This window comes from Salvia miltiorrhiza, chromosome 1, assembly GCF_028751815.1.
Source record: "Salvia miltiorrhiza cultivar Shanhuang (shh) chromosome 1, IMPLAD_Smil_shh, whole genome shotgun sequence".
NCBI classification, from domain to species: Eukaryota; Viridiplantae; Streptophyta; class Magnoliopsida; order Lamiales; family Lamiaceae; genus Salvia; species Salvia miltiorrhiza.
Genome location: NC_080387.1, coordinates 39,797,501 through 39,822,981, shown reverse-complemented (window position 1 = coordinate 39,822,981; position 25,481 = coordinate 39,797,501). Strand labels below are relative to the sequence as shown.

At 37.9% G+C, this 25,481-nt stretch overlaps 2 protein-coding genes across 2 annotated transcripts; one reads left to right on the top strand and one right to left on the bottom strand.

The window, feature by feature from the left end:
* Positions 1 to 14,084: 14,084 nt before the first annotated feature.
* Positions 14,085 to 18,146, top strand: LOC131015199 (uncharacterized). The gene is made up of 7 exons (XM_057943478.1): positions 14,085 to 14,517; positions 14,876 to 14,951; positions 15,117 to 15,153; positions 16,772 to 16,845; positions 16,910 to 17,003; positions 17,083 to 17,165; positions 17,667 to 18,146. Exons 2-7 carry the CDS (start codon positions 14,880 to 14,882, stop codon positions 17,841 to 17,843), a joined length of 537 nt encoding a protein of 178 aa, XP_057799461.1. The 5' UTR covers positions 14,085 to 14,517; positions 14,876 to 14,879; the 3' UTR covers positions 17,844 to 18,146.
* Positions 18,147 to 22,693: 4,547 nt separating this feature from the next.
* On the bottom strand, positions 22,694 to 24,646 carry LOC131015193 (uncharacterized). Its single transcript, XM_057943469.1, has 3 exons — positions 23,758 to 24,646; positions 23,453 to 23,678; positions 22,694 to 23,345 (listed from the first exon to the last, which is right to left on the bottom strand). The coding sequence occupies exons 1-3, from the start codon at positions 24,277 to 24,279 to the stop codon at positions 22,891 to 22,893; spliced, it is 1,203 nt and encodes a 400-aa protein (XP_057799452.1). The 5' UTR covers positions 24,280 to 24,646; the 3' UTR covers positions 22,694 to 22,890.
* Positions 24,647 to 25,481: the final 835 nt, after the last annotated feature.

Below are 25,481 nucleotides of genomic sequence, written 5' to 3'. Positions count from 1 at the left end.
GCCCAAAATAGTAACATTGATAAATAAGAAGTACTAATATTAAGAATTTTAATTAGGTGCGTTGTGCGAGTAGAATAAGGCTCTCATTTTTATTGTAGTTTTAAATTAATCAATTTATAAGTTGAGTGGTGGATTCAGTAATAACAATATTGGTAAATAAAGGGTAATATCGAGGAGTAAAATTAGTGGGGTACATACTACAAAGGAAAATATATAATGAATATATTTTTTTATGGACGGATCGAAATGACAAAATGAGTATTACTTTGGTGGATAGATGGAGCAAAATTTTTGTTGGTCCCAAGATGAGTATGTTCTGGTGTATGGGGGGAATAGTAAGCAGTGTAATTGTAGAAACAAATAGTAATTGTAACTGCAACTATATCAGTGTAATTGTAGCAATAAATAGTAAGCAGAGTATCGTATCCACGATGACTCATAAATGAAATCACTCTAAATAATCCTAAAAAGAACTCTAACAATATTCAGGCAAAACACCAAGATGATGAACAATTAAAATTAAATTTTATAATGCAAAATATAACAAATAAAAATCAGGTAAATAAATCAAATATAAAAGACTCTGACCCTAGGGAATGTACTATTGTTAATCAAACACATGCGTTCAACCTATTGATTCAATTACCAATTTAATCTAGCCTAGATGAAAACTCACAACATTATTCATAATCTTCTCTAACGAACAACTATGAAAGTAGATTAATAAACCCCTTATCGCATTCAAGACTCAAATAAAAAAATTAAGTCCAAATAGCACACAAATAATAGCTTCCTATAGCCCACCTATCACATTCAAGACTCAAGGCAAAATTATATCATGCATTCCTGAATCGGCTGAACAATTATCACATTCAAGACTCAAGTTGAACAACTAGACATGTAAATTATTGATCAGGTAATTCACAAGAAATCAAGCACCAGAAATCATGAATCACAAGTTGGAGGGCAAATTTATATCAATAAATCAAATAAACATATTCAATCAACTATGTACAACCCTAGGTTTAGATAAAATAATTAGCCAAACATCAGAAAATAAATCAAAAGCATAATACAGAAGAAAGCAATAATAAAAACTGAATTATATAAAACTCGGAATGAATGTTGACTGACAGTTGGAATCTTGCAGGAAAATAAAGTTAATTTATGAAAACAATAAAATTCTAAGTCTAAAAGAAAGAAAATATGAAAAGAGGTGAATAAATCTCTAATAGGTCAAGAAAAGGATTTATATAAAGGCACAGAGAAAAAAATACAACTAGAGCTCGAAAAAACACTGAAAAACGCATAAAAATAAAGTTTTTTGGACGCTCGGCGGCGACCGCCGCACTCCAATACAATAAACTGCATTTTCCGGCGACCTTCCCGGAAATCACCGCCGTCGCCGAGCTTTCGGCGACCTTGCCGGAGGTCGCCGGCTGGAACGCCGGCCAGCACACAATATTTGCTCTTCAGGCCGCGACTTCGTTGTTGCACGTGACTTTCTTGTTTCGATCATAACTCTCTCGTCGGAACTCCGATATGCGATCCGTTTGCATTCTTGAAATCGTGTCGAGACGAACTACAACTTCTATTTCAGACCTTTTTTTCAAATTCAGGCTCAATATTCCTATAAATTCTTTCAAAGTTCGAGCAAGTATCATATTTCACAAGATATGGTAATATAAGCACAAAACAACTATCCAACACTCAATTTCTTATAAAATTGACATTATATGAACACTAAAAACTATGGAAACATGAGTGTTATCACCCATCAACTGTGACGAGGCATAAAGTCATGGTTATTGATCAAGGAAAACACCTCACGTATCGTAGACGTATCAATAACCGATTGGACGTAGTACCGAAAGTGAATATCCCGCGAGGTATGTCTGCTGACTAGATGCGGAGTCGGGGACCTTGGGAGAGAATGTTGGTGAGGGGCATACTTGAAGAGCTCGGGTATGTCTACTATCTAAGGAAGAGTGAAGCACAACCTTGTGACGGGGTGCGTGACCTTCGAACCAAGTGACTACAAGGGACTCAACCATCCCAAGTGTGGAGTATAACCTCTTGAAACGCCCCAATGTCTTTGGGCCACGCATTGAGTTTATACGAAGTATGGACGAATCCTTAGTATGCCTATGATCGAATGCAAATATCAACAATGATCATGACCTAACTCAAATCTTACACTTTTTTATATTTGATCTTCGTTAAGTTTATTTGTGCAGATAAACAAGTTGAGATCGTGACAACTCAATTTGTACACTGACAACAAAGTGTTCCTCACTCTCTATGGGATTTGACCCTAACTTACCGCTGAGACTAACCAGTCCGATTGTGGGCATATGAGTGTGTATTGTCCGTCTGGGACATACACAAGTATTTTGATCGTATCATACGATAGGTGCATGTCACTATATAAAATACGAAAAAGGAAGAAATTAAAATTTATAAATAAGGGTTAAGGTGCAGATAGGCCCCTCAAGTGGAGGCCCTTAGAGCGTTTCAGTCCCCTTACTAACTGTGTGTGCAGATTGGCCCTCAAACTCAAAAAAATGGTGCAGATCGCCCCCTCTGACTTAACGCCGTTATGGGCCGTTAGTCAGAGGGGGCGATCTGCACCGTTTTTTTGGAGTTCAGGGGCTAATCTGCACATTTTCCCTTTTTGGAGTTCGGGGGCTAATCTGCACACCGTTCATTAAAAAAAATCACATCTCATCTTCTCCGACCAACTTTTCCGGCGTCAATCGCCGTCAGATGAGGAAAATCACGAAATCAAGTTCCCAAGCCCCAAATGGGGAATTCCAAATCGGCGTCATTGCTCCCGAAAATCACATAATCGAAATGGAAACTCGAATTCTCCCTCGAACGTCACCGCCCCCCAATTGCAGAATCACCCCCAACGAATCGAACTTCGCCTCGCCGTAGGCGGTGATCGTGACCCCAATCGAGATCGAGATCATGTTGGCCATGGTCTCTGATTTGGAGGCGTCCTTCTTCAACAACACGTCGATAGTGTAGATGGCAACGGGCATCGTCGGCCTTTATCACCGGATTTCACCGGATTTGAGAGAAAGAGGCGACTCCTTATCGAAAAAAGCTAGGCGACTCCTCATCGAGAAAAGCCAGGCGGCGGGTTCACCGGATATTGCGGCGGCGATTTCCGACGGAATGGGAGAATTAGGGCTCGTCCTTGATGCTAAGCGTGTGCAGTCGAGCGAGCTCCGAGGTTTAGGGCCCAAGAGAGAAAGAAAGGGGCGGCGCCCTCCGCCGACCTCGCCGGAGCTTGAATCAGCGACAACGATGATCAAATTTTGAGCGAGAGAGATGAATTAATTAAAAAGTTAAAAGGTGCAGATTAGCCCCTGAACTCCGAAAAAACGGTGCAGATCGCCCCCTTGACTAACGGCCCATAACGGTGTTAAGTCAGAAGGGCCGATCTGCACCGTTTTTTTGAGTTCGGGGGCCAATTTGCACACACAGTTAGTAAGGGGACTGAAACGCTCTAAGGGCCTCCACTTAAGGGGCCTATCTGCACCTTAACCCTTTAAATAATATTGCAATAGTGAATTTTTGTTTTTATTTGTATATCATATCATAAATTAAAAGAAAAAGGAAGAAATTGAAATTTTTAAATAATATTGCAAGGGCCTGTTTGATAGTTGGAATGAGATAATGGATAATAAATAAAACCTAGATAAATAATATAGATTGAGTGAGATTGTTAATATGTTATAGGTGTTTGATAATTAGATATAATCGTTGAGATAACTAATATTTTTGTTTGATAGACAATATATAAGTTAAGATTAAATGAACAAATTGTCTAAAAAAAAAGATTAAATTAGTAAATTACCTTTTTGCCCTTTATTTAAGAAATAAAAAAAATATAAAAAAAACTATCAAAAATGGGGTGATTGTACACGTACCCCCCACCCCATTTTCTTCTTCTTCTCATTCTCGGCCCCCCACCCCCCTTGCACCAGATCCAACCCCATCTTCTTCTCATTCTCGCCCCCCCACCCCCCCAACCCATTTTCTTCTTCTTCTCAGCCTCGCCAACCCCCATCTGCCCAATTTATTCAACGAGAATGCACCCCCTTGCACCAGATCCAACCCCATCTGCCCAACCCCCAAAGCGAGGCGAGGCGGCGGCGACTCAAAGGGAGGCGAGGCGGGGCCCTATCTTCGTCGACTCTTCGTCGTTCGCCGTCCAAAGGGACGAGACTCAAAGGGAGGCGAGGCGGCGGCAACTCTTCGTCGTTCGCCGTCCAGCCGCAAGAATGAGAGCGGGCAAGGAGGGGGGCCTATCATCGGTCGGCAGCGGCTGATGAGGGAGGCGATGATGGCGGCCCTCCGGCTGACTGAGGCTGTCGTGGCTGAGGGAAGGGAAGGGAGACGGCGGCGTGGTTGACGGAAGGCGAGAGGAGGACCGTGAGAGAGACGAGGGAGGCCAAAATTGGAAGACCCAAAATTAGTGTCATCTACTGTAGAAAAGGGATTGTGGGTAGGGGGGGGGAGGCAGGGTTCCATTATCTAAGTGTAACAGTAGAATTACAGCGGGCCTCGATTTTCTTGCGGGCCGAGGCTATAACTTATGTTGCCTATCAAACATGCAATTAGGGGAGATAAATAAGCTAATACCCCCTTGTAACCCCTAACAAACACGCCCCAATAGTGAAATTTTCAGTGGTTTTCTATTTTGAAGTGTATTCAAAGTTTCGTTACTTTTGTATTTGATTGTGAATTTAATTTCTTTTTTGTCAATTTCAATTTACCATTCTAATTGAATTTATTTACATTCTTCTTATATATATACCGATTATATAGCTTTTTATAATTTTAAATTTTATCTATATATTTTTATAAATTACATATTAGTCCACAAAACTTTTAAATTTTATTTAACATATGTCATTTATATCATTGTTACCGTTATCATATTTGGACCCTAGCTATAATAGATAAAATTAGCTATGCTAGATAAGAGATAAAGTTAATAATAGTATATGAATAATGCATAATATTCAATAACTCATACTCCCTCCGTCCGCGATGCTGCTTCCACATTGTGGACGGCGCAGGTTTTAAGAAAAGTGATGAATAATAGTAGATAGTAATGAATATTGTGATGAGTGGAGTTTGGGTCTCACTATTGTTGTGAGTGGAGTTTATGAACCATACTTCTATAAATGGAAGTGAAAACGATATTGCGGACGGATCGAAATGGTAAATGTGGAAATGATATTGCGGACGGATCGAAATGGTAAATGTGGAAACGATATCGCGGACGAAGTGAATATTTTTTTAGAGGAATCAACAATCTATGCAATATGAAAATTTTGAACACTTAATTGGATTAAGTAAAATGGAGAGTGAGTGGAGAGTGGTGAGGAAGAGAGGGGTAGGTTGGTCCCGTCCCGAGCGTATTCCGGTGAGGCATCAAAATTCCCCAAACCCTAGGAACCTTAACCTTCATGCATGGAGAGCTGCTGGGAGGAATGGCGCTGATGGACGTCGGAATCATGACAGAGGCGAGGTTTTGGCAAAACGAAGGGATGGAATGACTACCTTCTTCTTCAATAATCTCCCTAAAGATTGTAGCGTGGATTTCCTGAGAAGAAAGTTTGGTACAGTACGGAAACCAGTCGAGGTATATTGTCCGAGAAAATTCGACCTAAAGGGTAAGCCTTTTGGCTTTGTTAGGTTCGAAAGAGTTGATGAACAAGAGAGCCTTCTTGCAAAGCTTAATTCTCTTTGGATTGGGAGTTATAAACTGAGAGTTTACAAACCGAGATTCGAAAGAGAAAAGGAGGTGGCAAGCGATCAAAGGCAGGTGACGAAGTTTGAGGCGAACCCGAAGTATAAAAAAAGCGGGATCATTTCAGATAACAAACGAACGACGGGAACCACTTTTAAGGACGCCTTGGTGGGAAACAAAGGTATGGATACACATGTAACGAAATTGCTGCAGTTCCAACCTTCGGAAGCGGAAAAGTCGTGGTTGGAAGGAACATACTCTGGGTTTATCAAATCTGACTTTTGCTGGGAAGATATTAGAGAAGAGATTAATTGTGAGTGTGCTGGCAAACTCAAAGTGACAACCATGGGGGGTAATCTAGTGCTTATTCAAAAGAACGGAGAGATTACGGTGGAGAAGGCGTTACAGGAGCTCGACGAATGGCGTGACTTCTGGTTCCAATGGTACCGTCCTTGGAAGTATGTGGATGTAGCACAGCAACGCGTGGTTTGGACCAAATGGAGCGGAGTCCCGCTCCACGCATGGTGTCCTAGGTTTTTCGAAACCGCAAGTGCTTGTTTCGGAATGGTTCTTAAGATCAACGAAAAAACAAAGCAAAAAGAGAAATTGGATGAGGCCCTTATCCAAATCTCTACAGGGCTAGCACCGATTGACAGAGTGATGGAGTGTAGAATCGAAGGAGCCTGCTTTAGAATCAGGATCCAAGAATTGCACGACTTGAGGAGATCGGAGTTGGAGACCTCCCAGGTGTTTGAGGAATCAGGAACCGAGTCCGACTGGTCGTCGGATGCGGGTTCTCAGGCACCGGCGGAGGCATGCATCGGTTACGGAGAGGAACAAAGCAATCATGAAAAAGATATCTCAGTCACCCAGGAGAAGACATCTTCGATTCCTGAGCTAAGCGTGGCTGGGGCGCTCCAAACCGAGGATGGTAATGTCGGGTGGGTGGAAGTAGGGTCTCAGAGGAGGATACAATTTAATAATAATTCTGGTGCTTTGGGGGAGCTTTTCACGCAGATGGGGAATCCTTGTGGGGTCATAAAGGTTCTAAAACAAGTGGGAGTCCATAAAGAATATTGTGACTTCCCAAACCAAGTGAATGATGGGAATGATCTTGGGCCTTGCAATAATCCATCAATCTCGCAGCAACCCATTATCCACGCCCAAGAAGAGGGGACCACAAGTCACGATGACAACCAACAAACAAGTCAAGGCAGGATGTCTGTTTCAGTGGCCGCAATTACCGCAACTTTGGATCCGAGGGAGGCAGCTCCAAATTCAGGAAGGAAATCCGGCGTCTCTGCACAAAGGAATGACGCGAATTGGGTCTCCGGGTCGCTGGAGTCCAGTTCAACAGTTCTTGTCTCTTCCGGGGTGGTCGAGAGCTCGATGCGAAACAGGGGAGAGGACATTCAACCGAGGAAGAAAGGTGAAGGGAAAAACAAGAAGAAGAAAAAGGCTTGTGTAAGAGAAATTGAAAAAAGTGGATGGAAGGATTTCATCTCTCAAATCGCTCAAGATGAAGGGGAACAAGGCGAGTTGACCGCTAGAAGAGACAAAGAACGAGACGAGGCGCCTCAAAAGACCGATCTACTCAACAAAATCGAAGGATGCGAAATTTGGAAATTGGGGAAACAATTGGGTCTGACAACAGAATTGCCGGAGGAAGTGATTGTTGAACAAATCGAAGCACAAAGGGAGAAGGCCAGTGAGGTTCAAAAGCCGGGAGATGAACAAATCGTGAATCCATGAATATAGTGTCTTACAATATTAGAGACCTGGGAAGCAGTGTGAAACAAAAAGATGTGAGAGATATCATCAAAGCTCAGAATATCGATTTGTGCTTTTTACAGGAAACTAAGATGGAGTGCTTCAAGGAAGGTGTATGCAAAGCTTGGTGGGGATCGAATAGCGTCGATTTCGCTGTCCGGATGGCCGACGGAAGATCAGGAGGAATTGCCAGTGTGTGGAATAGAGAGGTTTTTGAGGCATCAAGCACTTGGAATGTTCCAGGAGCGGTGATCGTCAACGGAGTTTGGAAACAAGGTAATATTAAAAACTGTTTCATTAATGTTTACGGACCTGCAAATTCGGGTGAGATGGCAGCACTATGGGAGGTGATTGGTTTGATTGTTGAACAGAATGAGGATGTTTGTGTGTGTGTGTTGGGCGACTTCAATGCCGTAAGGAAACCGGATGAGAGAATGAGATGTGGGGAGATGAACGTTTCAGCAGAAATTAGGAACTTTGACAATTTTATTACAGAGGGTGGGTTGATGGAGATTCGTACCCAAGGGAGGAAGTATACTTGGTATCAGCCAAGTGGAGCCTGCAAGAGCAAATTGGACAGGTTTCTTGTCAATGAGAAGTGGCTTAGAGTGTGGGCTTCAACCAGCAGTCGGGGGATACAAAGATCAGTGTCGGATCATTGCCCAATAATTCTCACAACCAAATCAACGGATTGGGGTCCGAGGCCATTTCGTTTCATCAATGCGTGGACTTCCCATCCAGAGTTCGCGCAGCTGGTGGAAAAAGTGTGGGGGGAGACAAAGGTTAATGGATGGAGGAGTTTTGTAGTAAAAGAAAAACTTAAGAAGTTGAAGGGAGCTTTGAAGGAATGGAACTTGACCTCATTTGGCAACATCGAACATAGGATCCAAAATCTTAAAGATGAACTCTCGCAGCTGGATGCTTTGGATGATACGCTCGGGTTAGAAGAGTCGGAAATAATCAGAAGGAATGAAATTAAAGCCAATATCTTTCTACAGATGAAAAACAAGATAAGCTTGCTACATCAAAAAACAAATGGAAAATGGCTTCGGGAAGGAGACCTCAATACGAGTTTCTTTCATCGAGTGATTACGGGCCGAAGGAAGAGGATTGATTTCTCAGGGCTTTCCTTCAACAATCAATGGATTTCAGAGCCGGAGATAGTCAAGAGCAAAGTTAAGGACCATTTTCAACAGTTCTTCAAGAAAAGACAAAGGAATCTGCCGCGATTTCCTTCAGATTTCATGGAAAGAAAATTGGATGACAATGATAGTAGATGGCTCATCCGACCCTTCGAGGAAAACGAGATCAAAGAAGCAATTTGGAACAGCGACGGGAACAAAAGTCCGGGGCCGGACGGATTTAATTTCACATTCTGGAAGGCCTCTTGGGACACTATCAAAGGAGACCTCGTCCAGGTATTGGCGGAATTCCATGCTAATGGTAAAATTCCAAGAGGGTGTAACACTTCGTTCGTGGTTCTCATACCAAAAAAGCAAGAAGCAGGGTCAATTGAAGAGTTCAGACCCATCTCGTTGATCAGCAGCCTTTATAAGATTATTGCCAAGATCCTCGCAAGGAGATTGAAAGAAGTCATGGGCTCAATCATTTCCGACAATCAGAGCGCCTTCATTTGTGGAAGATTCATTCTTGATGGTGTAGTAATACTGAACGAACTGATTAATGAGGCAAAAAAGAAGAGGCTCGGCAGAATCTTTTTCAAGATTGATTTTGCAAAGGCCTATGACTCGATCGAATGGGATTTCATTGACGCCATGATGGAATTACTTAACTTCGATCCTCAGTGGAGGAAGTGGATTAATGGCTGTCTCTCTTCCGCGTCGGCAAATGTGTTGGTTAACGGATCGCCGTCGGGGGAGTTTTCGATGGAAAGGGGTCTACGCCAAGGAGATCCGATGTCTCCTTTTTTATTCCTTATTGCAGCTGAATGACTCCATTCGCTGATTCAGAAAGCAACGTCAAAGCAATTGTTATTCCCTGCCGAAGTGGGGAGCGAGAATGTGTTGATTTCTCATCTTCAATACGCCGATGACACAATTTTTATCCTTAATGGTTGTGAGAGGAACGCAGCTGTTGTCAAGAATATTCTACATCTTTTCCAGTTTGTTTCGGGGTTGAAGGTGAATTACGAAAAAAGCAGTTTGATTGGAGTGGGGGTCGAGGAGGCGAAGGTAAGGAGGATGACTGATATTCTGGAATGCAAAGTTGGCTCATTGCCTTTCAAGTATCTTGGTATCAAAATAGGTGGCCGAAGCAATAGCGTCGTTGATTGGAATAACATTGCCGATAAAATCAAACAGAAAGTTGTAGATTGGAAGGTGAGGAATTTGTCTTTAGCTGGTCGTATTACCTTGGTTAAAGCGGTGTTGCAAGCCATTCCTATCTATCAGCTCTCCTTCTCTCTCATGCCTAAAACCATTGTGAGAAGTGTCAATTCTATCTTTGTCAAGTTTTTATGGGGAGGGAATGGTGAATCGAAGTCTTTGGCTTGGATTAAATGGAGTGATCTTTGTTCTAAATTTGATGAAGGTGGGTTGGGTTTTAGAAATTTAGAGGAGTTTAATCGAGTCTTGGTGGTGAAATGGGTTTGGAGGTACCTTCAAGAAAGGGAGTCTCTGTGGGCAAGGGTGGTGAGATCTATTTTTGGGGAGGTGGAGTGGGGGGAGGAGGGTAGGTTGAGGTTGGGGAAGAGGCATCCGAAGGGGGGTTGGTGGCCAAAGATTGTTGAAGGCTGTGGGGGGTCGTCCGAGAATTGGTTTGTTCAAAACCTATCACGTCTAGTGGGTGATGGGTTTGATACCAAGTTCTGGGGAGACAGGTGGGTGGGACAAAAACCGTTACGTTTTGTCTTCCCTAGATTGTTCCAGTTATGTGGTAATAAGGAGGCGTCCATCGGGGAGTCGGGCAGGTGGGTTGAGGGTAAATGGGAGTGGGAGTTTCTTTGGCGTAGGGAGCTGTTTGAGAGGGAGAGGGGGGCGATCGAGTCCTTGAGCGAGTACTTGTCTGTTTTGCTCCTTGTGCAGGTAAGAAGGATAAGTGGACTTGGAAGGCGACTAAAGATGGAGTATTCTCGACAAAATCTGCGTATCAAATTATTGCAACTACAATAATTGAAGAGCCCACAACAAACACTCCAGTAGATCTTCTGGCAACGGTGTGGAAGTCGCCCATCCCTCATAAGGCCAAAGTCCACGCTTGGAGATGTCTGAGAAACAGGTTAGCTACGTGTGATAATTTGATTAAGAGAAACGTGGCAGTGAATGTTGAGGAGTCTTGGTGTAATGGGTGTGTGGCTAGTGAAGAGACAACAAACCACTTGTTCCTGCACTGTCATAAAGTTCAACAAGTGTGGGATGAGATCCAGAAGTGGATTGGTATCTCTTCAGCGAGACCCATGAAGCTGGAGCAGCACTACAATTGGTTCATTCATCTTGGGAAAGGAAAGAAGAGCGGTAACATGCTCAAGGCGGTCTGGATTTGCACGGTGTGGCTCCTTTGGAAACGACGTAACGAGAGCAGATTTGAAGGGAAAACGTGGGGGATCCAAAACTTGATGCTGGAAATTAAAGGAAGAATTTGGAGTTGGAATAAATCTTTTGATATTGTTGCAAAGGAATCGAGCTTCAGTTCTTGGTGTTCTGATTCCTTTTTTCTCTCTTCTTGTTTGAATTTTTAGGTACCCCTGGTACCACAGTTATCTTAATGAAATCTTTTCTGATCAAAAAAAAAAAATTGGATTAAGTAACTTTAAATTAAAAGTCCAAACTATTATCAAATCAGCATCCAATATTTTAAAAAAATAATTAAATTTAACAAAATAGGTCCTCCTTAATTTTATAATTTTGGCATTTTTAAAATGAAATTAATAGCTCACACGTAAGATTACAAGTTTGGGCTCTTAAAAGTTCAAACTATATTACAGCGCCCATTTTTTTCACTATAGCCCCCATATAAAATAATAACAAAAAATAATTATAAAATTATTATTTTACCCTATTATTCATAGCCCCAAATTAAGTTCAAATCAAATCCCTACTTTTGTATAACCCCCAACCATCACAGGCCACTCTTCTTGTTCTTTTCTTAGCAAAATTAAATTCTAAATTTTACTATTTTCTGACCTTACGTTTGTGTCAATCCTTCCCAGAGTTACAATCATAAATAGTAGAAGGTGCCCCATTGCTCCAAGTTCTGCATATGAATATCTATCTTGAGAGTGAGAGGGGGAGAAATGGGTCAGGGGTAGTGTTGCCGCCGGTTCCGGGCCCGAACCGGCGGTTCAGGGTCGAGAATCTGGCGGACCGGAACCGGCCCGGATGAAATGTGAAAGGCCGGTTTTCGGACCTTGAACCGGCGGTTCCGGGCCGGGCCAAAAACCGGCGGTTCCCGATTTTTCACTTTTTTTTTGTATTATTTTTATTTTTTTTATTTTTAATGAAATTAAATGATTTGTGTTAATTTCAACTAAATGTAACTTCACTATTTATAGTGTACTACACATGGTAGAGAATCCTACATTTTTCAATGTGGGATAAATGTAGCTTCACTATTTATAGTGTACTACACATGGTAGAGAATCCTACATTTTTCAATGTGGGATAATTTCAACTTAATGGACCTTCACTATCTATAGTGTACTACATATTGTAAAGAATACTACATTTTTCAATGTGGGATCACTCAACCTAACTTATAAATATAGAACTTATATTCATGTAATATATAACTTACAACTTATAAATATATAACTTGTAACTTATAACTTATATTCATGTAATAGTTTTTACTTTACAAATGTTGAAAAAAATATTAAAATTACTCAACTTTTACTATATAGTTTTATAAATTATGATGTTAAAAACTTAAAATGTTAAAATTACTCAACTTAAAGTCGTAAATTACTTAATAACTTATATACTATTGTCATATAAATATATAATTTTTAAATATATGTTTTGTTTTTTAAAAAATATTACAAGGATACAAATTACATAATCTTTAAAATTGAATAAGTAAACTAACTAATATTAACTAATTGATCCCTAGACCTTATAAGTTATAAGTTACATATTTATAAGTTATATATTTAGAAGTTATAAGTTATTACATGAATATAAGTTATATATTTATAAGTTAGGTTGAGTGATCCCACATTGAAAATGTAGGATTCTTTACAATGTGTAGTACATTATAGATAGTGAAGTTACATTATCCCACATTGAAAAATGTAGGATTCTCTACCATGTTTAGTACACTATAAATATAAATAGTGAAGCTACATTATCCCACATTGAAAAATGTAGGATTCTCTACATGTGTAGTACACTATAAATAGTGAAACTACATTTAGTTAAAATTATTAAGATTTGAATATAAAATTAAAAAAAATAAAAAATTGGCTGGGCCCGGCGGTTCAGGGCCGAACCGGCTGGCCGGCCCGGCGGGCCGCGGGCCGCCCTCCCCTTGAACCGTAACCGGACCGAGCTCCTTGGCGGGCCGGTCCCGGAACCGGCCCGTGGTCAACGGTCCGGGCCCGGACCGTAGACTTTCGGGCCGGTTCAGGGTCGGCCCACCGGTCCCGGTTGAACCGTGGCATCCCTAGTCAGGGGATGAGCTGCAATAGTAGTGAGGAGCACAGAGGCTGTTCAGTGCAATGCAATTGGGGGATTTAGAGATGTTTGAAGCCATATTGAAAAGGGATTCATCTCTCATTTATCATTCTAATGTTAATGATCGTAACTCTCCTCTGGATATCACTGCTGCCAATGGCCAGATCGAGGTGGGAATTTTGAAAGTGTCTTACTTTATTTTGCTCAATTTTAGTTTTAGTTGTTTTTTTTCCCCTTCCCTTTTGGGTTCTTGGTGTCTGTTTTGATAAGCTAATTTAGTCTGGTGCCAATGTACGTCAGTATTCCTCACAAATGTCTCTTTATTTACAGTATCAATCAAAACAGGCATCTTTGCTCATACCTAATTTTGATTCTATCTTGTTAGAATTTGATGTTTGATATGCTTAGTGGAAGAACTCGCTTGCACTACTTGGCTTACTACGGCCATTTCGATTGCCTTGAAGCCATTTATCACATGTCAATTTTTTGTTTTGTATTTTTCAACTGATGATTTGAGAAATCATAATTTTGTTGGTTTATGCACACGTGATTATGATATATGATGCATTTATATTGGCAAGATGTGTTTTCATGGGGATTTTGTGTGATAGAATATGTTACCACAAGAAAAGTACAAAAGTATTGGCTAGATGTGTTTTCGTGGAGATTTTTTGTTATGAAAATAATTTAAAAGAGTTGGGGACAATATAAAAGTAGAGATTTAATCTAACTTAATTAATTGAGGCTATGAATAATAGGATAAAATTGTAATTTTATAATTACTTTTTGTTATTATTTTATATGTGAGTAAAATGAGGACGTGAATAGAATTAGCTCAAATCAAAAGCCCAAATAATAATAAAAAAAATTAACTAAACTTAACAATCAAAAGCAAAATTCAAAATAAATAAATATAACCATTATAAAATGAAAAATAGTTCTACCCTACTATCTCTATTGTTTGAGCCGCATCTTTTCTTTTCGTCTATTTTTTTCTTCTTCTCTCTTAATTATCATTAATTTAAAAAATCACAATCTTAACTTTTAATATAACTAATAAAAAGACTCTCTTTATTAGGTTTGCATTCACAAATCCTTATTTCCCCCTCTTCTCTCGTCTGCAAGCTCTCCCTATCTCTGTTTCCGGCCGGTCGTCGATGCCGCTCGCCTGCTCCGTTTGTCGTCGCCCACCTCGCTTCACCTCGAAATCTTTGTAGCAGCAGCCTGCCCCTGCTCCGCCTCAGTGCGCCACTGTGCAACCCATCAATTTCCGTCGTCTTGCTTCCTCCGGCGACTCTGTAGCAGCTACCGACACCTCTCCAGCCCAACGGCTAATAGCATTAGCAGGTAAATCGACTGCAAATCTGAAATGTGGGAGCAAATCTCAAATCTAAAATGTGGGAGTGAAGAATTCATATTTATAGGGGGTGAAACTTGGAGGCTAAGAATTGAATTCAATTCTGGAATCCAACCTCCAAAGCTCAGTATTTAGTATTAATCATCAAATTTTTTGTTATATTCACATATTAATTTTCTATCCAAGACTTGAATTCATTTTTGAATATCAGATTTCACTTTTAAATTATACAGTACATTGGATAAATAGTGATATTGTACTATATAGTATAGCTAATTACACATAGTATAGCACAAACTGTATTCCACTTTCTTGAACAGTTTGGATGTTCTATTTTTGTCGTTACAGTAACATGTTTACCAATGATCAGAGACAAAAGGAGCGTACTGGAAAATATGGAAGTCCAAGATTGCAATATCTCCAGGTGCCACTGCTCAGTTTCCTCTCGCTCAATCAAAAGCTAACTTATTCAATTTATCGTTTATTTAACACATCTTTTGAATTTTGATTCCTTAAATGATAATTATCAATTGATGGAGAGTTTTGCTCCTTGTTAGCGCTTTAGCTTTCTTTTATTTCTGTATCACAGGAACTGGTTGCACAATTTCAAAATGCATCCGATGAAGGTACGGGTTAATACCCACTTGCTTATATTTGAACTCGGGATTCACCATTTATGTGATTTTAACCAGCTCCAGTTTACAAGAATAATCTATTAAGATTTAGAGCATCCACAGGGGTTACTTGATAACTTACTTGATAGGAGGGGGCCACAATGAGTAAGGAGGCCTCAGTGGAGTGACTTGATAGCTTACTTGATTTTTTTAGTTTTGATTTTTGTATTTTTCATTTAAATGTAATTGCACAAATTTAAATAATACAATTTACTTCAAATTTAAATTGCATTAATTCAAAAACAAAATGTAACAAATAAAAAAATTTAAAGCAAATTATATTGTGTATTTAAAAATAAAATATAATTTATTTAAATAAAACGTAAGGAAAATGGAAAGCAAAACAAAAGAAATTTAAAATAAAAGGAAGAAAAGCAAAACATAAACAAACAAATGAATGTAAATACATATGGGACGCAAGAAAACAAGAAAAGAAACGATTTTTTTTTTAATTCCATGCGTGCATGCACGCGCTCAAAATAAGAGAGAATGAATCATACCCGATCTATCAAGTAAGCATCGAGTAGAAGGGGGCTGCAGTGGGGTATTCGATCCCCACCTTACTCGAGTAGGTGGGATCGAGAGTAGGTGGGATTGAGTATCCCTCTGTGGATGCTCTTAGTGGACCCTAAATTAAATACATTTTCGAATTGCATGAGCAAACGTACTTTAGCTATAAATTTGATTGGTGGCTGTCATTTCTAACCAGATTTTATTGTTAAATGATGTTATGGTTATAGACCAATTGAAGCACATGAGAATTTATCTTCTTTAAAATGATATCGTCTCCTATCGTGGTTTCAGCATGATGATTGGTTCTGAGACGGGTACTCATTTTTTTAAGGAATGGTTATCATATTACATACTTTGATTGAAATTTCTCGATGTTTTTGGAGGGGTCTCTGTTCTCCTTGTTAATGAACTGACAAGGAAAAACCTAGTGATTTCTGCTTTAACATTCATGAAAAGTGACTTAACATTCATAGTGTCACTGCATATTAGGGACCTTAAAGGCTTGAACAAGTAGGAAGACTTATTGTTTATATTGGGAAGTTTATTTAATTTTGAAAAATCTAGTATATACCTGGCTTTCTGGTTTCCGATATCTATTACTCGATCTGATGAGTGATGACAATATGTGGCTGCTTTGTATTACTTTAGTAATTTTTTTAAAGTTTAATTTATTGATGAACTAGGGTAACATATCATTCTCACCTAGGGGTCATACAGTGTTCATTTCTGTAACACATACAAGTAGGTAGAGCTGTCTGAAAATTTCAATAGAGATGCGATGGAATCATTTCCTTTTTGTGCAGTACTCTTAGAACAATGTCTTATGTTTTCCGTGCATTAATATCAATGATTCAATGAAATCTTTCTAGCTCTGATAGAGAAACCTGCTCGTAGGCTTGTGCAATAGGAGCTCTGTGTGCGCGCGCGCACGTTTGTGTTGTGTCCTTGACTTTAACTCTTTAGATCTATCTTTCATATAGTATGTAGGATTTGTTCTTGTATTTTATGCTTTTGGGCATTAAATATATGACGACTTGTTGACTTCGTGATATTGCAGAAACAAAAGAGAAAATTGTTGCTAGTTTGGGAAACTTTGCTTATGATCCTTACAATTATACATTCTTCCGTCAGGTTTAGTTGATTAAAACAGCTCTTGTATTGTCTACACAAACAATGATTCCTTTTTGTGGAGCAGCTAAATATTTTGGAACTTTTTCTGGACTGCCTAACAGAGTCCAATGAGAGGCTTGTGGAGTTTGCAGTCGGAGGAATTTGCAATGCTTGTGCTGGTAATGATCAGAGGCTATGTAGTTATCATTTTTACCTTGCAACATTTTCTCATTTAGAATTCTTTTCCAACATATGCAGATCCAACAAATGCTGCAGTAGTCATTCAATGTGACGGTGTTCCTCTTGTCATCCAGTGCTTATCAAGTCCTGTTAGAAATACGGTAAAAGCAATAACATGGTATCTGAATTACTTTAAGAGTTTTGGCATGTGCTCTGAAGCTAATGAACTTACTTTAACTGCCTATGCATGCTTGCTCTGAGGCAAGTGGACTTTCTTTTATAATGGACTATTTCAATATGCCATACAACGACCAGCCTACTACAGACTGAAAGGTTTCCTGCTTTAGGTGCAGCTAGTCTATATACAACCACTTCATTTAGTTAGAACTAGGTTAGCTATGTTATCAGCGCCCTGATTGATTTTATTTTCCAGCTTACATCCAGTTTCTTACTGGATTCTGCATCTAAGAAATGTTATTTGAGCTCTTAATGCATTAGTACTGATCTCAATCATTTTTACATTGGCTTTACTGTCATCAAAAAAATATTCCATTCAAGATTGTTTTGGTACTTTGAACTGGATTTGACTTATCTCTCATCCCACGGTATACTTGAGGTTATGTTCATTGAAATTTCCTTAAAACACTCTACTTTATATGTAGGTGAATTACGCTATCGGGGCTCTGTACTATCTGTGTAGTGAAAATGCTGAGCGTGAAATTTTGAAACCAGAGGTACTGGATGCTATCAAAAGATTTGCAGCAGCTGGTGCAGTTAATGGAAGCTTTAGCAATCTTGCTCGGGCCTTCTTGGATAGGTATGTATCTAAAATTGACTGAGCGGAGCTTGCTGGTAACCTGCTGAATATTGTCGGGACAATGGATAACGAGTAAAACTGGACATCCGTTAGTGTTAATATTGGGTCAATTTCCTCAATGAAAAATATGTTAGTATTGCAGCATATAGTGAGAGCAGATTATTAGTGATTGTTTCTAGATATCAATGAGATGGAGAAGTTATGTTTCACCTCTCTTATTACACTCTTGGATGTTTAAGCTTGTAAGTTGGTAACTATGATCCTGCAGTTTGTAACTGTGACATACAGAAATCCAAATGAAAAATCATGAATATTGAAATAGCAATTAGGGATAGTCGCAATAATCAGGCCTGATATTTTGGTATGAAATATATTGATATTCTTATACCATCTAAAAGACTGTAGTCCCGTTTCTTTCTATTAGATCACTAAATAAGGGCAAATCCCAAACTTAAATGGCCTACTCTGTCAAGAGTCAAGACTGCAATGAGGCTAATGCAATATGAGCATGTTTAATTAATTTGATTTTTATGTGTTTTAGTTGCTTTGATTATAGTTTTTCAATTGTAGTTCTAAAGATTTTTCGAACAAAAGCTTCTGATGTTGGGGTTTATTTTGTATATTCCGACCCTTTGAATTGATTTTTAAAATATTTATGGGGATATATTATTTAACAGAACATACAAATATATACAGAGGCCAAACTAAGTTTATGGAACTGATGTCCATGGCTCACGTTGTGCGATTAAGATTAGCACACTATAAAGCTAGTAGTCATCTTCATGTAATCATACCCGTAGTTGCTTTAATGGTCTAACGCTTTAAGCAAACACGATTCTCATTAATGTAAAAGTTTAAGATATGTATTTGTAGTGTTGGAACCGATGAAAATATTACTATTTTACAATTTAAAAAATTCCTTAGTGATTTTGTGATACTATTGATCTAATAAAATAAAGAGAAGAAAAAATATCAAACAAATAAAAGCATAAAAATAAAAGAATATCTACAAATAATAATAATAATATATGCCATTCGGACTGAAGAATGATGGAGGGTGCTTAGTCAACCGAATATTTGTGAATTTATTGGGGCAAACAATGGAAGTTTACATCGACGACATGTTAGTCAAGTCCATCCACGCAAGGGACCACATAGACCACCTGAGGCTCAAGTGGACCAAAATGTGCCTATAGATGCTCCACTAAATCATCTCGAAGGCGAGCATGCAACCGGCTATCCCGTAGCCCCTTGTGTGGTGGACGCCATTGCCGATGAAGTGGACCGCTGCTTCGTTGCCCGAAAGAACATCATTGAACAATGACAATTGGTTAAGGACGTTGATGTCATTGTTTGAGCCTGCGATGTCGAAAAAGGCGTGCCATATCCACACTATTATGCCTCTAAATTCTTAAACTATAGTCACTTTTCGTTTTTTCCCACAACAAAGTTCAAATCTATCTCTAACAGATGAATTCTTGAAGACCATTTCAGCAAACGGATCTATTCAAAACCTCTCATATAAATAGAGCTTGAGGATCACTTCAATCTTCATCGATTCAACTATATAAGCTGAAACGCTGTCGAATTCGTCACTCAGCATTCAAAGCCATTCCAAAGTTTGAATCAAAGAAGAGAATCACAAAGTCAAAAATCAGTTACTGCTGATTACATACATTCTCTTAGAACTTAGGCAAATATTGTATATCCAAAGCCTAGGTATAACTGATTGCAGAGAACTTGTTCTTTGTAATCTAGTTGGCAAGTTTTCGAACCTCTATTCAACTGACCGAATTGAGAGTTTGAGTTGTAAAGGAGTTCAGACCAGTACTCTATCTCCGAAGAGATCTTAGTGCCCAGTGTGCGCTAAGAGTGAGAAATTCAACCACATGTGTTGGTACTGCAGATAGGATCTTCAGTTGTCTAGGTTTGTTGTGCACCCGTAAGCACATGCCCAGTGAAGTTTGTCAGCGTGATCAATAGACCGTGGATGTAGGAATTATTTTCGGAACCATGTAAAAATCTCTGTGTTGTTTACAACTTTCAGTTTTTACCTTCTTACTTGTGTCCAAACCTTCTCCAACTGAAAACTGATTAACTGCAAAGAGAAACTTAATATCTGACAACGTGATTGATCTCCCGGGCTATTTCGGAAGAAAAATTTTCCGCTGCGTGTGTTAATAGTCTAACTGATAATCTTCGGATAGTCAGTAAGATTCATAACATCTCTCTGTTCAACAAACTTGACTGAAGATTTACGTGTATCAGTTAAAGTCTCAGACTTAATTAATAACTCCTTAGTGAAGAGTATTCAGAATCAGTCATCAACCTAAACTTTACTAAACTCATTTAACTGAAAAGGTTGTGCCAGTTTGTGTTTCAAGTTTCATTTTGAAAAATAGCCTATAGGTGTATTCTCTCCCCCCCCATACACCTATTCGAGATCCTCCGGACCTAACAAATAGTATGTGCCCGATCGTGCGATGCACGACCATCATCGAAATTAAATATTAATTTATATAAATAAATATAAATATTAAACATAACTTATATACAAGTAAATACAAACATGAATCTCAATAAAAAAAATTAAATTATCCAAAACATAATCTTAATAAAAAAATATGAATATGAAAACATTTGAATTTTTTAATTTTTAAAATAGCAATTAATTGATTTAATTGATAAAGTGTATAAATATAGTATAAATCATCAAATATCAAAAGCAAGTATAAATGATAATGAGTATCATTATGGATTATATAATATTCTAAGATGTACGAAACTATTTATTTACATATAGTTTAATATATTTTTTGAATACATATTTAAATCATATTTATGAGGTCATTTTGTTTAAATACAAATTTTAAAATAAAGTTCTATCAACATCCAAAGATTTGATTTTTCATAAAATATATGATTTGTTTTCATAAATAAAATTGGTCAATTTATTAAGTCTAATTTTATAATATTGAACAATGACGTTCCATTATGTTAGTACAGCTCGATTTTAATAATAATAAAAAAAAAATTCATTGAAAAAATGGTTCTATCAGTGAGTCGTAAGTGTATACATGCCATGAAGTAACAGATCTAGGAATTTAATCATGGACGGGCGAGATTTCATGGATGAATTTATATAATTTTTTTAATCCATAAAATATATGGGTAATAAAAATAAAAATAAATGACTAGGCAGCCACTGAGGGTGCCTGGCCTTTGGATATGCCCCTGATACCATGTAATTTGAATAAACATGACAATAATTATTTTTATATACATCAAAATTCTTATTTGTGTTATTTTACTGACAAATATTTTTTATCAATTGGTAAGTGAAAAAAATAAAGGGTTCAACATGAGATATGTGTCGTTCATTTTCAAAAATAAAATGTATACAATTTCAGTAAATTTAAATAGACGTGCTACTACAAAATTAAACTCTTCAATTTATTTTTAAAGAAAATCGATAAGGGACCCACAAAGTGTATTTGTTTATTAGTTGAGCGGAGAAAAAATGTATTGTTTATTGGGACCCACCAATTAAAATATGAATAAAAACTTACTAAAAATAGATAGGCCTTGAGTTGGTGGACGGACCAAAAAGGAAAGAAGGTCTTGAATTAGTGGACGGAGGGAATATTAAATTTAATAATAATAATAATAATAAAATTCATACAAAAACATATTAAAAATTTAATAAATCTAAATCATATTTGAAATTCTATTTTTAAGATATATATATATATATATATATATATATATATATATATATATATATATATATATATACCGACTAGTTAAACTAGTGTGGTGTATCTTAAGGGCATGTTTGATTTCCATCTCAAATTAACTTTAGTTAATTAAACTTGAGATAATTAGTATGGCTCTAGTAGATTAGTATTATATTTTAGGTGATTGATATGTAATATTAAAAACTTAGATAACACACAAGCACAGTTTGGTTTCCTTGTTTAACTTGAAGACTAATATACAGTTTTACAAAAATGCCCTTAATAAAATAAAAAAATTACAAGAGTGCCTATCACTTATCAAATCACCTTTCCATTTACCAAATCAAAACTAGTTTCACGCAGATGAACAATCTGGCGGGTTTTCCCAATTTCTCCATCTTCCTCAAGCTATGGCTCTAATCTCTGCGTGACCCCATTTTCAAGCAGCGAAATTGTTGAAGTTTACCAAAATCGCTCACATCCCTACTACTCTCCTCTGGAAATTTGGCACCGGTGCTCTCGATTTCGTTCGACATGAGTTCTACCCAAGAAGGTATGTAGATTTCCTTTACGATATTTTTGCTTCATAATAATCGTCCATTTATCACTTGTTTATGCTAATTGACCTCGATTTGTTAAGCGAAACGATCGATTCTGTACTTTGTCAAATTTATCAGTTTTACCCTAACATTGTGGTCTAGTACAGAAAATCGTTGTTTCGTTGATGTAGCTTTTTAATTTGTTAGAAAAATCATATATTTGTAGATTATCTAATACTTGTGCTGCGCATTTTCGTGAGATTTGGATACAGCTAGTGGCGGAGATGGAGGCAAGGCTAACAAAACCGATAAGACCAGACGTATTTGGTCCCCACGCGAGGAAGACATCCTTGTTTATCAAGTTCACTGCGTAGAAATGACAAAACACACTCTTTTCAACCAAGTTGCAGATAAAGGAAAATTTCAATGCATGACAGCACGTTTTTGAAAGATAGAGAAGTGATAGCCCATGCTGGTTTTTGACTAAAACAGGAAGCTTGACAAATCAGCCAAAAAATAAATTATACAATTGAGCTCCCGCTGATTTATTCATTGAGCTCTTAAATCAGCCAAAAATAAACTATACAATTGGAAACAAAGCTTTAAACAAGGCCAATAATCACAATCACATAATTGCAGCCACCAAAAAACATGGGCAAAAGGTAAATAAGTTAGAATCCAGCTAAACACATGTTTGCAAAACATAATCCACTTGTTCACTTATGACAACACAAACACACCTTATTATGCATAAACTAAGCACAATATAGTACTAATGTCTCCTTAAAGCTGATCAAGGCTGTCTCCACATTGCTTCAGCGATTGCATCTCTAGCGCGATTCCACTGGGGAGACGTTTGAATAGCATCAACAAAACCATCATCTTCGTCTCCATGCTCTTCATAGGCATCTGCACCAGGCTGTCTATCAACCAGTGCTTCAAGTGGATCATGCACCATTTCTGAACGAATGAAATTGTGCAGTAGAAAACAGCACATAACCAGCCTATTATGAACATGGACAGGATAATACGACGCACTCCGAAGTATCGCCCATCGCATCTTCATGAGTCCGAATGCACGCTCAATCACATTTCTAGCTTTAGTGTGCCTCATATTGAACATTTCCTTGGCGTTTTGAGGTCTCACAGATTCAGGACCCCACTCCTTAAGGTGATACCTAACACCTTTGTATGGAGACAAAAACCCTTCGCTATTCGCGTAACCGTTATCACATAAATAGTAATTTCCTAAAGAATAACAAACACAAACACACCATAAGGCCTAGTTAGCGTATATGTCCTCCACAAATGATAACAAAGATGCGTTAATTAACAATTTACATAAGTATATATACCTCTTGGAACTTTGAGTCCGTGCACTCGGTTGATAGCATCTCTTAAAACCCGAGAGTCAGCAGCTGATCCCTCCCAACCAGTTAATATGTAAACAAACTTCATATTTCTGTCACATACGGCTAGTGTATTCGTACAAATGGTACCCTTTCTTGACCTATACCTCGGCTTGTCTACGTTTGGCACTACAATATTAATGTATGTGCCATCCAATGCTCCTAAGCAACCCTATACACAACAAGAGACAGAGTCAATTTAGCCTACATTAAACTAAACATAACTATTAAAGAACATTAGAACGAGATACCTTAAACCACTTCCATCTTGGGTCATTGCTGTCTTCTGGGACAGGCTGTGGTTTGGCCAAGAATATCCCATGTAATTTCAAAATACCTTTTAAAACAACATGGAGGTAATGGGATATTGTTTGGCTGGACCGCGAGAAATTAAACCCAATTATTCTATTTTTTTGGTGATGTGCCAAAATAGATATAAACATTGCGACTTGCTCTTCTACACTAACAAATCTCCCATCAGTCAAACCCCCTAACTGTCGCAATAAAAGACATAATCTACCGAAAGTGTTTCGATCCATGCGAAGATTTGCCATGCAATCAATGTCAGTAAGTCCTACCATTCTGTTCAAGTGCTTAATTTGGTCTGGTATTCTTTGGATCAAAGAATATGTATTAGCTATATTACTACGCTTTCTCTTTCGATAGTTCAATCTAGTTAGAATTGCAATTACACATATCATTTGCATCAAAAACTGATGAACAATCTCCTGTATCAATAGGACAATTTCAACATCTCTACGAGTGCGCGTCATTGGCTACTGTGGATGGATAGGTATACAAAATTCTGCATATAATTGGAAGTAAAATAATATACTCTTAGCTATAGGAAGCAATGCCAATAATAGCAGATAATTCTCATAAGCAGTGCATTGTATCACACCAAAAAACTGATATCAAAGTAATGACAGCAACAACAAAAAAATAAAAAAAAAATCACAAAACAGAATTTACTTTCATCATTTAAATTCACTCTCTTATGCATTATTTCCCATGGATATAAAACCAAATTTCATACATGATATAAAACACCGTGAACAAATTAATCATATCAACAGTATAGTTCAAAACTCACTTATACACCATGTATATATCTAAAGAATTGAAAGAATAATGTATACCATGATTCAAAACCAATAAAAACACCCTTTTCAATTGATGAAATTGAAAAAATCAATTCAAAATTAATAGTGAAACAAAGAGAGAATAATGAGCTTATGATGAGACAAATAAATAGAAAAAGAAAGGAAAAGGAAACATCATCTGACTTTTTTCTAGTTTTGATTCAAATAAAACTGGTAAGAACACGCACGCACCATCAACAAGAAAACCAAAGTGGAGACATAAATTAACCTTGAATATAAATTAGGGGCAGATTTAAAACCCTAGACGGACGCGTCCGGCCCGACGACCAGTATTTCTCGACCAGAAATATACAACCTTGAATCGTGTTTGGAATGCGAGAGGGGTGCAGCAATCTTGCGAATCGGAGCTTCGACGACGATCAATGGTTTCGTTCTCCACACAAAGAAGGAATCGTGAATCGGCGCTTCTGGAAAGAAAAAAGAATGCCTGAGTAACAGATGTAGATATCGAAAATGAGGGCAAAAGTGAGAAAATGTGATTAAGTAATTAATACTGTTCATTTCAAGTCAAATAATCGGACATCAGTGGAAGGATTAATTACCCAAAAGGCTACAGGAGAAAAAGGACGGGCCTTCTATTAGTGTAGGGCCGATAAGTGTTTTAAAAAAAATACCAATCACCACTATTAGACTAGATAACTAATCTATTTAGGACTAAACTAGGAAATCAAACATGCCCTAACTATCAAACACAATTACATATTACTAAACTAGCTTTAGTAATTTTGGGCCCTTTAATTTTTCTAACTAAACATAAACCCAACTTTACAACCAAACATGCACTAAATAGATATAGATTGTACGAGAATTCG

Bases quoted from the DNA above. Each gene is read 5' to 3' on its own strand.
- LOC131015193 (XM_057943469.1), bottom strand. From the start codon at position 24,279: ATGACGCGCACTCGTAGAGATGTTGAAATTGTCCTATTGATACAGGAG. The intron at 23,679-23,757 runs GTATCTCGTTCT...TGTTGTGTATAG, and splicing joins CAAGATGGAAGTGGTTTAAG to GGTTGCTTAGGAGCATTGGA. The intron at 23,346-23,452 runs GTATATATACTT...GTTATTCTTTAG, and splicing joins CGGACTCAAAGTTCCAAGAG to GAAATTACTATTTATGTGAT.
- LOC131015199 (XM_057943478.1), top strand. From the start codon at position 14,880: ATGTTTACCAATGATCAGAGACAAAAGGAGCGTACTGGAAAATATGGA. The intron at 16,846-16,909 runs GTTTAGTTGATT...TTTGTGGAGCAG, and splicing joins ATTATACATTCTTCCGTCAG to CTAAATATTTTGGAACTTTT. The intron at 17,166-17,666 runs GTAAAAGCAATA...CTTTATATGTAG, and splicing joins CAAGTCCTGTTAGAAATACG to GTGAATTACGCTATCGGGGC.